This window comes from Bos mutus, chromosome 5 (assembly GCF_027580195.1).
Source record: "Bos mutus isolate GX-2022 chromosome 5, NWIPB_WYAK_1.1, whole genome shotgun sequence".
Classification (NCBI taxonomy): domain Eukaryota; kingdom Metazoa; phylum Chordata; class Mammalia; order Artiodactyla; family Bovidae; genus Bos; species Bos mutus.
The window spans coordinates 102,829-121,454 of record NC_091621.1 but is presented as its reverse complement, the minus strand read 5'-3'; the positions used below and the strand labels follow the sequence as shown (position 1 = coordinate 121,454).

Below are 18,626 nucleotides of genomic sequence, written 5' to 3'. Positions count from 1 at the left end.
CATTTTGTTACAGCATTCCATGCTATGAAGAGCAAAATGCTTGCCTGCTTTAAATTTATGCTTCACATAAATTTAAATATAATGAAATGGAATATAAAGTTCGAGTTGTTTCCATGCAACATTCAAACTGTGATTCCAAATAGAGGGAAAGTTTCTTCTGGATGAAGAGAGCTGAAAAGAAAATATCAGTAATTCTGCTAGAAGGCACGTCTACATATATACAACATATACAATTAAATACAGGTTTTCTTTGTTCTCTCTTACAATGTTTTTTCCTTTTCTTTTTCCCCTGCTTTGGGATGAACTAAGACAGTGCCTCTACTCTCCTACCACTATGAGATTATGCTCCCAGAGTGGTAGGATAATCCATTACCGCCATCCAGTCAGCCTTGGGAACAACAGTACCTGACTGTAAGGAGATGGCTGTCTGTGAAAGACACTGGGGAAATCTGCTGCTCTCACGCCCTCTATCCCAGCCCCACCGGCCCACACAGTTCCTCTCCTACCTGCTCCTTGGACAGTGTGCTTCTCCTGCCGGGTGGCCTGTGCCTCCCTCTCCTGTGCCTGCCTAAGCCCTGCTCACCAATGGCTCCTGCAGAATGCTCTCCTTACACCCATCCCAGCCTGGCTGGATAAGAATCCCCCTATTATGCTGCCATAGAAACCCTGTACTCATCCTATCAGGGTACAGAAGCTCCTTTATTTACCATCAGGTTAGGTCTGGAATGAAAAGCAGTTCCTAAGTCCATTAGTTCATAAAATTCCAACATGAAAAAAATCCAAGGAATCCATGGATGCGCCTCTAGTAAGGGAACATTTCTTAAGAAAACTAGAGAGGCTTATGGTAGTGGTTCTGACTTGCTTTGTTTCTTAACTCACTTTATGATTTGCACACAGCCCTTTATATCATCTGCTGTTGAATGAATCATCCCATACACATATTAACATTCATCATCTCCTAATTTCACCTCCATTCTTATTCATCTCTATATTTATCTATTTATTCATATGAGCACTTTCCTTATAACCAAGTTTCACCCTTACTGAAGACAGTTAATAATAAGTGTAATAAGACATAGTTAGTAAGCACTGGAAACATTCCACATGCCAATAAAGTGTGACAGACAGAATTAAAGTAACCATGTGCCACCAGCAGTACTACTGTTCCTTTGCTTGTGGTAAGCAGAATTGGCACACTTGTGTTCTAACACATAACTTCACTCATTTTTCTCTGAAAACTAGCAAGTTTAAGGATCATAAGTAAAATAGCTCCTGCGCTTATTCCTATATAATTTCAATAAACTATTTTATTTTTAAAACAACACATGCAGGTAATACAAAATTCAAAAGGCACAAAAGGTATACAATAAAAATGAAATCTTTACCTATAACCTCTTCCTCCATCACTCGTTAGCCCTCCCCCAAGAGGCAACGAGTGTTAACCAGAACCTTGCATTTCCTGGCAAAGAGATTCAATGTGTACCTGGATATATATACCTTTTTTCATTACACAAACAGTAACAAATTATACCCTTTTCAGCACCTTGACTTTTTATACTTTATGTATTTTAGTGTCTTAGGTGAAGGCAATGGCAACCCACTCCAGTACTCTTGCCTGGAAAATCCCATGGATGGAGGAGCCTGGTAGGCTGCAGTCCATGGGGTCGGTGAGGGTCGGACACGACTGAGCGACTTCACTTTCACTTTTCACTTTCATGCACTGGAGAAGGAAATGGTAACCCAGTCCAGTGTTCTTGCCTGGAGAATCCCAGGGACGGGGGAGCCTGGTGGGCTGCCGTCTATGGGGTCGCAAAGAGTCGGACACGACTGAAGCGACTTAGCAGCAGCAGCAGCAAATGCATTTACCTAGAGCTAATTCTTTTTAATAGCTGCATGATATTCCATTTTATGATTGTACTTTAATTCACAGTTCCCCTGTCAAAGAGCATTTTGATTTTTTTCAACCCTTTGCCATTTCAAATAATGCTGCACTATATATTCTTATACAGAGAAACAACAGTATCTGTAGGATCAATTCCTAGAGGTGGAACTGCCGGATCAAAGAAAACATGCATTTTACATTTTGGCAGACATTGCAATAGTTCTTCATGGAATGTATGTGACTTTTCACCCCCCAGCAACATGAGTACCTATTTCTCTACCTACACCCTTACCAATACACAGCGCTACCGAATTTTTCTTCCCATATAGAGTTGTTCCAGAAACCTCCCCCAACAAGCCTCAAACATTCCATACGAATCTCCTTTAACTCATAATCCTGGCATCTAGCATGTTGTAAGCATTCAAATGTTGAATGAATGAATGAGCAAAAGGGGAATTATCTTTTGCATAACATGAAAATTTTACTTTTAATATAAAGAACAAGGACAGGGATTTAAATACTAACAATTTTTTCCCTTTTGAAGGAGGGAGAGAGGAAAGTAAGAAAGGATGGATGGATGGATTCTGCTCTAAAATGCTTTCTTCTAGAGGTTTCTAAAAAGCAGTGAAAGATGCCTGTCTGAAACAGTCAAGTATTGTCCTACCTTAAAGGAAGGTATATAGTCTATATTCAAAATGTCAAGAAAGCTGAAGGGCCTAAAAAGGAATAGCAAGATCCCTTCTCTGAAACTGGCAGGGGATACTGAAGCCTCTCACATCAGAATTCCTTTTACACGCTTTCCGAACAATTGACTCTCATCATGTGTTGCACACAGTCACACAGCCAGTTAACACTTCATTTATTTGCTTCTGTGCAGTACTTGGCACAGTCACTGCTAAAAATCTTTCACTGAATACAGTACACCGACCTCTGCACTGCCACTGGTTGTGGTTTGCAGGAGTCCCCAGTGCCCTGCCAGGTGCTGTAACAACCACTGTAACAGACAGCACTTACACAGTGCTTATCGTGGATCAGATACTCTTCCAAGCGTATTATATTTACTATATTAACTCATCTAATATTCACAAGTTTGTAAGAGTTATTATTATCCCCATTTTACAGATGAAAAACTGAAGCACAGAGGAGATAAGGAACTTGCCCAAAGGACACACAGCTAAGTAGATGCAGAGAAGAGAATTTGAATCAAGGCTGTCTGATAGCAGAATGGCATCTCTTACTCCAGTATTTTAATACAGTGTGATCTCCGCTCTGACAGAGTTGCACCGAGTATCTCTAACCCAGAGCACCAAGCTGTGACATAGCAGTTAAGCCTCTATCAGAGCAATGATCACACTGTATCAACATCATCTGTATACACATCCACTTCCCCTCTGCAGGCTGAAGGCCTAGTCCTCACTGTGCCTAGCACTACCTGACAATAAGCCCGTCAGCTGGGTTTTAGGTTAAGGTGGAGTAATAAAACCTCACCCTATTCCTTGGATTTGCACTTCATATTCTCAGTGCTGATGCTTCTCCTGCTGTGAGCCACCATTTCCTACGACTCATCTCCTCTGAGGCAAGATGTGCTTCCTAAACCACGCTACTTCCCCGAGATGCCAGCCAGACCTCTCAAACTGCCTCTGGGTACCTTCTTGGAGTCCTAGAACACCAGAGACCCACACCACCATTGCTGCTGGGCAGGGCACTGGCAGTCCATCTCCCACCCCCACCCCTAGCAGCCACCAGCCTGCATCAGTGGCTCTTATCAGGAACATGGAGTAATTTGAACCACTTGCCAACCCATCTCTCAACTGCTAATACGGGCGCTTTATGCTCTCAGGTTGCACAAATGACTGGAAACCTTACACCGGGTGTGAAAGAAGAAGCAAATAGGAGAATCAACACAGCATCTGGTGCCCTTCCCTGCTTCCATTCACTGTGTGGGGCCACAGAGACCTCAGGAACCGAAAGACTGTGTGGTGAGATGAACGTAACCACACAGTGGAGGTCAGCATTCTTCTAGGATGCAAGACACATCCCTACCGGCCTCATTCTCCAAAGAGCTGGAAAGAGACCTCCTCTATGATATTTTTGTGGAGACAAAGGTCCACTACAGAAGCCAATTTTGAAAAGCATTGTTTTTAGTTCATATCTTTAAATGCAGACATGTATACAGGTTAACCAAGCTAGAATCAAAGCCTTAATTGAAATCTTTAATTCTGTATCTGAATCAGAATCCACTACTGTCCAGTAAACAAAAGAAAAATATGCCTTGTTTGTTGACCCATATCTGTTTACCTCCCATTAAAAGTCTTAGTCACAGAGTGGTCATATTCCAGGGATGAAGAGCATTGCCTCAATCCTGAGCTTTCCACAAACAGAAGAGTGAAGTGAAACTAACAGCAATTATGGCTGCTGAGACACAAACACCTATTAGGAACCAAATCTTTCTTTCTCACAATTCAGCACCAAAGTTGGTTCGCTGAACAGCCTCCTGACAGCAGTAACATTCAATCAGGATAAACCTGGGCATTCTGGATATGTCTGGTATAGAAGGTGTCATAATGAATAAAATCACATTGCAGTTCAAGTTGAAACGCAATGACTAGAGGCAGATCCAGAGTATCATTACTAACTCAGTGACACATGGAACATCTGACCCGAAAGGGCCCTACAACCACAAAAAGATAGGACCGGGAGCAGCGGACATGGGCAGGCGGAGAGAGGAGGATGCCTACCTTGTGCTTGAGCATCTTTAAATGGCATCGTCCATCAAGGATTTATGGGTATTCACATGAAAGAAGAGAGATGCACATTAGGTCTCTAACCCTGTGATTCCATAAAAACACAGGCTCAGACTTTATGAGATCCTATACTAATCAGAGTCATTCTTACCAGAGACATTTAGATATAGTTATCTCAGTAGACCAGAACAGAATAATCCTAATTCCAGAAACCTAAAAAATGGAGGAAAATGTCAATATAAGCTGATATAAAATGATCTCCAAATACTTCAGAGAAAAGTATATGAATATTAACACTACCATTTGAGTTTCTAAAATGGAGGGAGGGGCAGATGGAGAAAATATTATGCAAGTACTATCTCTGGACAGATACTGAGATAACTAACCATACTGGTTACTTTCAAGGAGAGAAACTAGGTAGCTGGAAAAGGCAGAGATTTTTTACTCTTCAACCTTTTGCACAGTTTGAATCATCACCCATGTGAATACACTATGTGTTTAAAAAAAATAAATGTAAATGATGGAAAAAACCCTCCATATAAGAAACTCCCAGGGAAATCCCATCCAAACAGTAGAAAATAAAAAATGAAAGATTCTACTTAGTTCCAAAGCTGAAAATCTGAGCATATTGCTTGCTCTCTCATACTTCCTCTGAGCCTGAAACAACTTGTCCATAAAAATGGGCACAGATTCTACTTCATCTCACTGAAGCAGAGAGCTGATCCAGGAAACTTTGAGATGACCTCAGCTCTCATGATTTCATACTATCCACCATTACCAATCCACTGATTTAGCTATTGTTCACCCATTATTTGATCGGTAATAAAACTAGAGACTGATAACTTTAAGGCAAAAAAATTAAAGCAAAAACCCAAAAATAACACTTTACCAAATTCTTATTATAATATATCCCTGGTACTGATGAAGAAGCCAAGAAAACACAGATTAAGAGACTGTTCCTGCCTTTAAGAAAGTGAAAAAAGTACTGAGATATAAGAAAACAGGGCCTGGTAGGTACACCTACTCAGTATCAGGCTCTGAACTAAGCACATTACATACATTATCTCTTTTAATTCTTATACCAATTCTATAACATATTTCATAAGCAAAAAAGCTGAGCCTTTTCTTAGGCTGTGTAACCAAGATCACACAGCTATGATGTGGAAAAGCTAGGGCTCCAACTCAGGTCCCTCTGTCTGCAAGTCCATTCTGGTTTTTATAATCATGGAGTGGGAAAAACTTTCCTAAGCATCAAACACACACACACAAACCCAGAAATCATTAATGAAAATATTAATAAGCCCTGTTACAAAAAAAAAAAAAAAATAACTTCTGATAGAGTAAAGCAAGGTGCAAAAAGAATATATGGAGTATACTAGTGTTTGTGTAAAAAGAAAGAGGGTGGAATAACAAGAAACTAACAAGGGGAAGACGGAAGAGGGGAAGACGCTTCACTGAACATGCTTCTATAAATTTAGAGTCACAACATCTGCTTATGAGAAGCAAAATGAGATAGCTTAAATTTTGTTTAACTCTATTCCAAAGTTATGTGACTTTGTGTGTGTGTTTGTCAGAATGACACCAATTATCATTTCTCAAAGGACAACCAATTAAAAAACGGCTTGGGATAATACGAATTAGACCATTTCCTTGCTTAAAACAGGATGCTGAACCAATCTATTTTTTTTAGATTTCTTCAAACTCTTGGATACTGTAAAACCAAAGAAATATTTACTATTTGCCTAAAATGAACACTGAAGAAAACAACTCATAGTGAAGCTAAAATTCAGTAAGAGTGAATGATCCCCTACACCAACCTCAAGAAAATCATAAAGGTTTCTTGAAACAGGCTTCCAAGGATTAAAATACAAAGCCTACTGGGAACACTTAATCCAAACTACTGCTAGAGAGAGCAGTGCCAAGTAGGCATAAAGGAAGACTGCTCGTCCACATGGACACATGGGTATTGGTTAATCACAGCATTTTTATGCAACTGACAAAATTCATGAATGGTCCGTGGTAAGTATCTCTTTGAAAGGCTTCTGCTTTGTGGACACCACATGCCAGTTAGCCAACTGATCTCCAACACTGTAAAACACAATCAGCTCAGAGCCAAAATGCTGCAGCAGAAAGATCTGTTTAGTACCACAACAAGCAGCTAAAGACCTGTAACACAAAGTGCAGGGACAACGTGTCGCTAAAGTACAGCAAGAGGCAGCTGGGGAGGGGAGGAGGCCACCAACAGAAACCGCAACTTCTAAGTCCTGACACAGACCTTTTATTGGTAAATATGACCAGCATCACGTCAAAGTCCAGGATGATACCAAGATTAGCCAAATCAGTTTACTAAAAATCATAGTTTACTAAAAGTCAGACTATGGCTTCAAGTGTAAATGCAACATACAAAATACGCCATACAATCTGGACGTGAGATGGCAAACACAAACAGGAGACGGGACACCTAAGTAACAGCTGTAGAGCACGACTCCCCTCTTCAGACAAGGCCGCCTCTTCCCCTCTCACTGAGGCAGGCAGTCTAAGACCAGCCACACTTTCAAAACAAGTGTTACCAATTCCCCTTCCCTTTGCCAATGTTCCCACTGTGAGAGACTGCCATTGTGGAGACTTCCTGAAGCACCAACAAAGTCCCCAAGGCCATCACGTCAGCCACGGACAGTGTTCCTGGAAGTTCATATGAGGTGCAAGCCCACGAGCTCAGCTTTGTAGGTGCTGGGAGCCACCACAAAAACACCTTCCCATTTTGCCAGTTCTTGCTTTGAAATCGCGATCCTACTACCCCACTCCCTGGAAACCAAGAAATAGCAGGTGAAAGCTGTGAAAGCCACAGATTCAGATGGATCAGGGGACGGGCCAGTCTGACTAGGGGATAAGCAACCTCCTTTGCAGATTCTTTTGCAAAGGATGGGGTTGGGGAGGGCTGGGCAAGAAAGGGAGGTGGGGTAGGGAGCCAAACAATTCTTGTCTTCTACCCCAAGTTCTCCAGTGTCTCAGTGGTAAAGAATCTACCTGCCAATGTAGGAGACGTGAGTCTGAGCCCTGGGTTAGGAAGATCCTCTAGAGAAGGAAATGGCAACCCAGTCCAGTATTCTTGCCTGGAGATTCTCATGGACAGAGGAGCCTGGTGGGCTACAGTCCATAGGGCCGCAAAGAGTTGGTCACGACTTAGCGACTAAACAACACCACCCTAAATTATTACCCACTTTCCTCAGAATTTTTATGGAGCACTAAACTACAGAAGGAAAAGGAGGGGAGGGGAGAGGCAAAGAAAATCTTAAGGCTGTAAATATGACTGTACAAAAATCCCCAAGAGGATGACCTACGAAACGAAGCTCCTGCAACAAGGGCTAACTGTGCAGCCGCTTTTCTACTTGCCTCCCTGTCCAAGATAAATAGAGCAGCTCACAGAAGCCCACCAACTTCCAGGAAAATGGAACCGAAGTCCTCTTGACTCCCGACAAGCCACATACCCCTGAAATAAATGTCTAAATGAAATCCATACGGGTCTGCTCTGGAAACCATCCTGGCTGACAGCAGCTAACGCCCCCTCCTCCACACAGCTGCCAACACACGGAGGAAAAAGCTGCTCAAAATAAAGCAATTGGAAGAACTTCCCGTGAGCCTCAGCTTCAAAAGTGTTCCAACTCAAGCAGTGACTGGGGCCCACACACAAACCCCACAGTGCCCCCAGACCATGTCTACAGTTCCCCTAGTCCTATCGGCATGGCTCCTGCTCCCCACCCCCAACCTCAGAGCTGAGAGAGTCCCTCGGGCACCCCCCTGCCCCCTCCTTACAGTAAATCATGCTTTGCTTGTGGTATTTACAATTAGGATCCGACAAAATCGATGCAGCCCTGAAGAAAAGTAAACAGTGTACCTCCTCAAAAACCACATGCCTGGAAAAAAATATCCAGTGCTCAGAGCAAAATCTCTTTCCCTTGGCAAAGGAGAAACCAGCAAACCAGCCTCTCTGCGGGGAAAATCCCACATACCAGGATATTATCTGGGGACTTAGGTCCCTAAAAAACCTGAGAATTGTGGCTGAACACACCCATGTGGAAGCCTAAACTTCAAAGGCTCGGTTTCCACCCTTGGGAAAATAGGTTTTTAAGCAGTTACTCAACCATTATCATTTGGCAATTCAAAACTGTCATCTACTTCATAAGTGGTATTTATCATGTGTGCTGTGCCTTAAATCCTCAACTGAAATTTCTAGATGCCACGTATGTGCAGAACACGTCAGAAGGAAGTGATATAACTGGTTGCTCTCGCTCTCATTCCCATTTTAGAATCTGCTTTATTCACCCAGCATCTGAAAAGCCAGAAGCACTATAAAGTATGCCCATTTCGCCTTTAAAGAGGCCCCAACTAAACTGGCAAGGGGAGTCTCAAGGCTGGAGAACAGGCGAAGATTAACAGGAGCACAAATCAGGGGACACAGGGAAGGAGGTGGGTATGACGAGGGCCAGAGAGAAGATTCCTGCAAAATACTTCTATGAACCTGTCTCCAAAGCTGAGATTTACAAGAACTGTATTAAGTTTCCCTGTTTTCAAACATATCCAATGAACCATCTGAAAAAGAGTGTGCATTCTGTGAGGTGTCTCAGGTATTTTTCTGCATCCATAAAAACAAGCTGTAAGAGCTTATGAAATTCATTGGTTGAGAAGGGAAAGGTGAAGGTCCACAGTTGATCAAATGGGCTTAGTCCCAAGTGGTGGTAATACATCTGAACCACAGCACTCCAGAAGCTCTCAGCAGCACCGCCACCGAACAGCGGGTCAACAGACCGCTCCGATGAACCGGAATAGGTTAGCTCTAATTGCCCTGTCCTCAGTTCCTCAGTTACAAAGGCACTTTTTATACGTACACACGTGCTCTCAATTAATATCTGAGCACAGGAAACCTAATGTCAGGTTGCCATGCCCACCCGACACTTTCAGCAGTTAAACTCCACCCCCTCTAGAGTCACCTTTAACCCTGATTATCAATGGAAAGATCAGGCACCATTCACAAATCCCACAACACCTAGTCTTTGCTGGAGCTGGAGAGTAGACCAAGGGCCAGACCCCCCAGGGATAATCTGGAAAAACAATTAAAGCCATCTGCTGGCTCCAACCGAGGAGCAGGAAGACAAAGTTCAGTTCAACAAGAAAGACAGTATCTTGATTAGTCAGGCCAGGGCAACGCTAGATCCTATGGATCCCAAAGGCTCCCTTGATCACACAGTCTGGCGGGGCGGGGTGGGAGCGGGGGGCGGTGGTCCGGGTCGGAGCAGACAGCTGAACAAATGTTAATCTAAAAAGTCCTAAAACAGAGCTCTGGACACGATCTTCTGGAAAGCAGTAGGAATGCGGGAGGGATGTAGCACAGACAAAAGGCATCCAGGAGGAATCAGCATCCCAGCTTATTCCTGAAGACAGCCTTACCGATGAGAAGAGAGGCGTGAGGTAGGAATTTCGGACAGAAGAACAGAAACAGAAGCACCAAGGTATGAGCGAGCCTGAGAGGCACAGTCTGCTCAGGAAGCTACCAGTCCCTTGCCACAGACTAGAAAGAAGCAAAAAAGGAAGGCACAAATCAGGCCAGAGGATCTGGCAGGCCAAACAAGAGAATGGACCTTATCCATTTGATAAGCTCTCAAATGATTTCAAGCCCTTTTAGATGGATTACGATGTTAATAGCCAGAAAGGTGGGTTTGAAGAGACTGGATGGAGAGCACAAGAGACAAACTCATCCCAGCTCAATTTCCACAAACAAAAATGAGAACAAAATGCCATCTATTAGATGCAATACATTTAACCAACAAACCTTATAAAATCTGGAACACAAATGACATTTTCACTCCTGCATCCCATGTGCCATCAAAACAGCCGGTGCCTCTGTCATCCACACTCCCAGGAAAGATCCCATAGATTCCTGAAATGCCCACACGCCCCATGCAGGAGCCCCCTTAGTCCTTAGCAAGGAAGTGAATGTCTCCTCTTCCTCTCACTGGAGGGACCACCACGACCAGGTTCATACACTTCTTCACCCATGTCAAACCGGTTAGATTTCCCAGTTTAGTACACTGCTCATCTGAGGTAGCTCCCAACTCTGTCACTTAATCAATCAGAAGCACATTAACCACTCTATGCTGATGGAGCAGTGAGCAGGAACTCGCGGAATACTGTGTAGCAGGTTATAAAGGAGGCAAGAAATAAACATTTACTGCTGGGTTCCATGATGGGAACTTTAAATAATCTCAGTCTGTGATTATAGCAGCTCATGAGAGGATGCAGTAATTCCTCCAGTTCACAGATGTGTAAACAGGAGCTCAGATGCTAAATATCTTACCAAAGGTCATTTCAGTTGGCTGGCAATGGGAAGAACCAGGATTCAAACCCCAATGTGAGAAATTCTAAATAAGGTTTCTTGTACTACACCATACTTCAAGTATGTATGGATAACAAACATAATGATATATCAAGGTTGGTAATAATGATAACAACAACATCTCCCCTTCAAAAATCGAGAGGCAACGCATATAATACAGTCTCAGATGAAGGGATCACTCAGAAAAGACACAACTGAGTGATCACAACTGGAATCTCCAAATGTTCCCAAAATGTCACTCCTGAGCATGAGTGACCAAAAAATGTTCAGACTCAAATAATCAAAGCAACCTGACTATTCTCCAGAGAAATGTGTCAAATCCTCCATCTACTTCCCCTCGTGGTCCCCAGGACAACATGAGGAAACACTCCAGGCTGATGGTGAGCTCTGGCTCCTAAGTGATTTCCCAAACCGCTTTACCACCCAAATTACAGAAATATGTCCAGGATTCACAAGGCAGTTCTGATCCGATTTGCCCCAATCCTGGCTCAAGCGGCTTTGCACTACCCTCCTAACTAGATCAGCGCCAGCCAATGGGTTTATTCAAGCCGATCTGTGATGGATTAGATAATGAAACCTTAGCCATGTAAGCTGCCTGCTTGCACTGGGGCTGGAGGGGCAAGGAATAGGAAACTGGATACTCGCAGGGGCCACCTAAACACCACACACACTCGTCATCCCGCCTCCATCTGTCTGCTCACGCTCCAGTTACTGCAGGTTCCTTTCCATCATCTCGAGGGCTCTTCCCTCCTGTCTTTAAGGAAGGGTACATTAGCCCCAGAAAAAAAGATGTGCACTAAGCTTTACAAATATGTATCAAAAAACAATTCAAACAAGTCCACTCACTAAAATGACCAGCTTTATTGGGTCTTCCCTGGTAGCTCAGCTGGTAAAGAATCCACCTGCAATGCAGGAGACCCCGTTCAATTCCTGGGTCAGAAAGTTCCCCTGGAGAAGGAGTAGGCTACCCACCTCAGTATTCTTGAGCTTCCCTGGTGGCTCAGGTGATAAAGAATCCGCCTGCAATGCGGGAGACCTGGGTTGGGAAGAGCCCCTGGAGGAGGGCATGGCAACCCACTCCAGTATTCTTGCCTGGAGAACCCCATGGACACAGGAGCCTGGCGGGCTGCAGTCCAAGGGGTCGCAGTGAGTCAGACACGACTGAGTGACTAAGCACAGCACACATTGTTTCCACAAATTATTAAAGCCTGATACCACACTGATGGCCTGAGAGATGTCAAACCAGAGATTCACTAGCAACACTCTTGTTTACACCAAGCAGTACACTGAATTTCTTTCTCAGCCCTGTAATCTTGAGGCCTGTCTGCACCAGTCTGCTTTATATCAAAATGAAAGTTAAATCTCTAGTTAGCTTCTGTGGTGTTCACATATCAGTGTGATAGAAAAAAAAGACAGTGACTAGAAAAATGGGAGAGGAAGTTAAGAGATGAATTCAACTTAGGATAACCTCTTGAGTCACCCTGCAGAATAACTCTATTTTGAATTCAGATCTTTCTGCCTCTCAGACATTCCCAGTTATACACTCACAAGCTGCCTTGTGAGTCTGGGGGAAAAAAATAGTCATTTTTACATGACTGTGCTACCTCAGTTTCTCCAACTACAGTATTTACCACTCTGGTGGTAAATTATGGGCTGTATTATGGGCTGAATGTCTCTGTCCCCTCCCCTCACCCCATCCACAAACTAATATGTTGAAGCCCAAGCCCAAAATCTGATGGTAATTGGAGGAGGGGCCATTGGGAGGTGATTAGGTCATAAGGGGAGGATCCCACCACCACCACTGCATCCCATGATGGGGGAGCCCTTATGAAAAGGAGATTCTCTCTCGCTCTCTCTGTGTCCACTAGCATACATGGAGAAAAGCCCATGTGAACACACAGCAAGAAGGCAGCTGTCTGTAAGCCAGGAAGAGAGCCCTCATCAGACACCAAATCTGCCAGCACCTTCATCTTGGACCCCAGCCCCAAGAACTGTGAGAAACAAATTTCTGGTGTTTAAGCCGCCCAGTCTACAGTCCGCTTGAGCAGACTAAGACACGCAGAAATGAAAAATTCAGTAATTTAACAAGAGATTGTTCACAGAATCCCTTGGAAAGAAAGTATATTGGTAGGTCTACTCAAATGGTAGCACCCATGTTCAGTTTCAGCACCATACACTCCAAGTCCAAAGAGACTTCCACCTAGGAGGACAGAAACCCAGAAACAAGCAAATGGGAAGATAAACTAAGAAATATAGTGTCTGCAAAACAATTACAGGCTACTTGCAAACCCCTCCCTGAGACCAGAAAGTCCTCCTACTATTAGAATCAAACACTAACATGAACAACTTCTGAACTCACTTAGCTATACTAGACTTATGATTCTATGGTCAGAAGCAGTCAGTTAGCCATGTAATAACCACATTCCGACATTTCACTACCATAAAGAATGTTGCTGAAAGCTATAAATAATAATTAAGGTGCACCTTGCTTTATAAAGGTGAACTTTCTAAGTTCCTAGAAAGCTGCACAAAAATCTGAATTTTTGCTCATCAAATTGTTTATATTCACTAGAGGAGCTGACCAAAAGAATTCATTCCCTGGTATGTTTCATAAGGCCCGAGTTTTTCACACATATCAAACTTCCTTAAAGTGAAACAAATCTCTAATAACTCACTTAACTTCCTACCAGGTTAGAGTACAGTATTTCCAAATACCCTCTTTAACAACTCACTACATTTCTCAAGCTGTGTTTCAATTTTCAGGTGGAATTTGTCTCTTCCCTCCTACTCGGCAGTTGAGGGTTCTCTAAACTGTTTCTAGGGCTGTGCCGACTCCTCTGCCACCTACATAAAGCTTCTGGATACTGGCCTAGAAAGGAGTGACCCTTCCTCTTCCCCCCCCGTCCCAGGGGTCCTTCTTAGCACAAGGATTATAACATAAGCACCACAGACTCTCTCATGTCCCCAGTGCTCCGTTTTAGGAAGTAATGATTTATCCCCAAAAGCTTAGTGGCTATAACTCATCAGGGTTCAGCCTTGGAATCTGCAGCTTAGAGCCGTAGCTCCATTTAGTCTGTGGTCTTGGGAAATTAACCCCAGCAAATGACTTCTGTTTAAAAATGGGTTAACCCTTTGACACTCAAAAGGTTAGGATATTTCCTGAAAGTACTCTCACCCCTAAATTTCATCGCATTTTTTCTATCCCTTAATTATTTTAAAAAGGCAAAATTTCAACTTCAGTTTAACAGGCATTGAGCACTTACTATGTACTCAAAACTGTGAGGTATTATAAAGGATAAACACAAAGAAAATATAGTTCTTGGCTTCTAGAAGCTTACAGTATCACTAAGGAAACAGGAATAAAACGATGAGAAGACAATACAAGATGATGCATAATTAACCACCGATACAATAGGAGGCAAGAGGTGGGTCTAACTGCTGTGAATTAAGCTGTCAGGAGAGAAGGCTTTCCAAAAGGAGCTATGACCTCCAAGAAATGCCATTTATGCTAAGATATACAAAAAAAAACAAGCTACCAAAGCTATACCAAAAAGCAAGCTACTGTAGAATTTTTAAACGTCTATTTACATGAACCTATAGACATGTCTACACCATTGATATCACTTCCTAAAACTGCTTCGCCCCTGCACATTCTCCTCCAGCTCCACTGGTCTCTTGTTCTCAAACACATCAAGTGTATTTATCTCTCAATGCCTCTGCACCCACAGTTCCTCTGTCTGAACCCCATTCCCTCAAATTCCCTCCGGTCACGCAAAGGTCACCTACACAGAGGCCTTCCCTAACCACCCTCTTCACCACTCTTACCCCTTTCCCTGCTTTATTTTTCTTCTTAACACTTAAAACCACCTAATAATAGTTGATTTCTTTATTGTCTGTCTCTTTCAATTAGAATCTTAGTTCCCTGAGACAGAAGTCTTTGTTTTGTTTACTACTATATTTCCTAGGCTCTAAAACAGGGCCTGGCACTTAGCAGCTGCTCAATAAACATCAGTTAAATGAATATTAAATATCCTATCATAATTATCAGAATGATGGGAAGGTCCTAGAAATGTAGGTGACCTAGGCTCAAATTTCATCTTTTCATGAACATTACTTTTTCTTTACTCCCGATTAGACCTCAAATTTCAACTTCTCCATAAAGCCTTCCTTGACCATTTCAGCAAGAACAACCATCTTTTGCTTCTGGCTTCAATGGCACAAATCCTCAGCATATTTTGGTTTTAAAGTTTGCAAAGCCTTGTGACAAGGATCTACCTTGTGGTATCCCTACTCTTGTTCCTCTGGAACTTACCAAAAAATTCATATATATATACATAATATACATACATACATATATATGACACATATACATACACATACTTTTTTTTTTCCCCCAACTTTTCACCCATTCTGGCTCCCTACCTAGATTGCAGACACCAAGTTCTTTAAAGTCAAGACTTTGTATCTTTTTAGAGGTAACTTATAAATCATCCTTTACAAACACTGTATTTTACAACTATGGTAATAGAGGCCCCCAAAGAAGGGATTTTCCCAGAACCATGCAGATTGTTGCGGGCAGGGGGCTAAGTCAATGATGACGTGAATACCTGTGTGACATGGTGTACTGGAACTACAACAAAGAGAATGCATAAAGTGAAAAATAAAGATCCACAGATCCACACAGTGAAAAAAGCATTCTCTGTGGGATAGTTCTAAGGTGCCCATCTGTACCCAGAGGACCTAATCCACAGCTTCCTCTCCATACTCCGAAGTCTCTATACACTGCTCCATTTCCAAATACTGCTATCCTCAGCCAATTTGAAGGCAACCAGCAAATTATGGGCTCCAGGAGGAAAGAGGGGGAAGGCAGTAGGAGACTCACTATTAACTGTGATTGACAGAAACAATAAATGGACACAGATATATGCACACACCAAGTGGACACGCTCACCAGCACCCACACCCAATCTTTTCTCATCTTCCAGTGTCAACCCAGCTCACCTGAAGTCTCCCCATATTCCTCTGTATTTTTTCCAAGGCCCGGGGTGTGTACTTCGCACAAGCACCCTGCCTGAGAGAGTTCAAATGGAGAACAAAAGCAGGCAAGTGAAACAAAAGAATTCAAAAATAAACACCAGGAGGGTCACTTTACCCAAGTCAAGACAAGTAATAAGAGTGGCCTCTGCAAGGGAGACCAAGAAGCACAGAGCAAACATGCCAGGCTTAAATACAGCTCCGTCTCTAACACAGGAAGTCAGACAGAGCCTTGAAAAGCAGTGAGCGCAGAGCACAGGAAGTCTTTTAGCACTGCAGAGATTTCCAAGAGTGCTGTAATGGAGAGAGCACAGGAATAGGAATTAGAAGACCAGGCTTCTATCTCTAGTTTCACAACCAGCTAACTGGGTGGCCCTAGGCAAGTCACTAGTCTGCTCCAGATTTTTTGCTTCCTCATCTACCTAATGAGGTTGAAACATTTTGGGACTCGAATAAAAAAGATGAAAACTATTGACTTTCTCTCACCTGAGAGTACCCGTAAACTATTCTGCAGAAGAATCTTCCAAGTCTCTCCAAGTTAAGAACTCCAGTCAAAGATGGTATCTCTGGTTGCTTCTCTAACATTCTATGATGCTAAGAGAATTGGGCAGATTGCTGGTAGGTAAACCCACTATTTCACAGCAAGTATGTTCTGAACAGAGACCAAATCTAAAATTAAATCAATGAAGGCTTCACGCTCTTCCCCCAACTACAAAGTCAACTGACATGGTCACTACATTTGCCAGTGCCTTTCCAAACCAACCAGCTTCTCCTTGAGTACACAATTCAGAATCCAATCTTCTAACAGTCCTATAAATTTTCTTTTATATTCCAGGACAATAAAGATCTAGTCAGTGTCCTAAGATACAACTGGCCAGGTCCTGTGTCTCCAGGCTCACCAGATGCTCCACGAAGTTAATGATCTTGAGCACCACGGTGTAGCCACAACGCTACCCAACTCCTCGTACTTCTCACACTCCTCGTGTAACTGATTTAACCCACAACCTAAGCCACATCCCCTTTGGGCTCTCGAGGAGTTTTCTCGCTTTTCACTCCTCCCTTCTATGCCGATCCCGTTCTCCATCCCCGTTGTGTGTCCAGGGCTGCCAAAACAGTACTCCCTCTTTTGGGGAGGTGTCCCACCACTGTCCACCCCCCCCCCCGCCCCCCCCAGTCTTCGATTCGGTCCCCAGCTCTCCGGGCAACGGACCAGGATCTCTCGGCTTCCACTCCCCGCCAAGGAACTAAAGAAGGGTGTAAAGAAATGGAATCCATCTCAAGCACGTTCGATTTCCTCTCAACACCTATTCGTGCTACGTGCCCCTCTCGTCCCCTTAGAGATCAGGACCCTCCAGGGCACACCAGGCTCCTCCTGCACCCTTAGCTTCCACGTCGGGGCTCGCCCCACCTTCCACGCAGGCCCCGACCGGCCCCCTCCCACCTCCAAGCCGGGACCCCGGGCAGCCCTCCGCCCTCCAAGCCCCGCAGCCCCGCGCCGCTCCCGCCGCGCCCCCCCCCAACCCCGCCACGGTAACGGGGCGCCAGCCCCGCGCGGTCACCTGCATCCCGCCGCCGTCGGCCGCCGCCTCCTCCGTACGCGGCCGCTTGCTCAGGCCGGGTTCGGCTCCGTCTCCTCCCCCTCCGGGCACCGGCAGCTCCAGCTCTGACTCCCGCTTCATCCCCCGGGCAGCGGCGCCGGGCCCAAGCTGAGGCGGCTGCTGCGGCTGGGCACCTTCCGCCATCCGCCCGAGGCCCCCTCGCCTCCGGGAGCCGGGCGACCCGCGACAGGCCACCTCCCCCTGGGCCTCGGCCCCGACTGTCGCGACAGGCGGGCGCGCGCCTGCACCCGCCCCCGCGTGCGTGCGTACGTGCGCGCGCGCGCGCGGGCCCGCTGCCCTCCTCGGCGGCGGCGGGCGGTAGCCTCTGGTCTCTCGCTGGCCGCCTCCTCGGCTCGGGGCCGCCGGCGGGTCGCGACGGGCACTCGCTCGCGCCCCCACGCGCACACGCGACCCCCGGCCCGGCCCGCCGCGCGCCCCGCCTCGCTCACTCACGAAGCTGGCCCGCCGGCCCGCGCTCACTCCCTTACACTGGCCCTCGCCACACGCTGGGCAGAGGGAGGAAGGGGGCGGTCCGGGCTCCTGAGGCTTGGGGAGGGGTGTTTATTTGGGGGGAGGAGGGGCTCGAGGCCGGAACGAGCTGACTGGCCGAGATCCTCCGACCCGCCACTGTGGCAGCACCGGGAAGGCGGGGAGAGAGAAAGGAGGAGGGAGGGCCCGGGATCTGGGACTCCAGCCCGCGCCGGAGGCCGGGGCGGCGGGGGAGAGGGGGCGGTGGCGGCCGAGCCCGCGGAGGGGGCGGGGCCAGCGCCCCTCGGCAATCTCCGCCGCCTTCGTTCCCGGAGGCCGAGAGAGGCCGGGTGGAGATCGAGGGAGTTCGGGAAACTCCGGCTCGGGCGAGGGATTGTCCTGGAGGCACCGCGCCTCTGGAGTTCCAGGGCGAAGGGGGCGGAGTCTGCTCCCTGAGGGCGGGGCCACAGCCTAGAACGGGCGGAGCTTGAGTGGCCGGAGGGCGGCGT

General features: G+C 45.4%; 1 protein-coding gene across 21 annotated transcripts in view; it reads right to left on the bottom strand.

Annotated features, from left to right (window-relative positions):
- RBFOX2 (RNA binding fox-1 homolog 2) overlaps positions 1-18,207 on the bottom strand; it is a 293,244-nt gene extending 275,037 nt beyond the window's left edge. For 4 of the 21 annotated variants that reach the window (XM_070370174.1, XM_070370167.1, XM_070370166.1 and 1 more), the window contains exon 1: positions 17,611-18,193. In XM_070370174.1, the coding sequence (XP_070226275.1) occupies positions 17,611-17,793 (183 nt within the window). In that variant the 5' untranslated portion in view covers positions 17,794-18,193. Of the gene's footprint in view, positions 1-17,610 lie in introns of all 21 variants that reach the window. The other 17 variants (XR_011464154.1, XR_011464155.1, XM_070370171.1 and 14 more) reach the window with 13 other exon arrangements.
- Between the last annotated feature and the right edge of the window lie 419 nt (positions 18,208-18,626).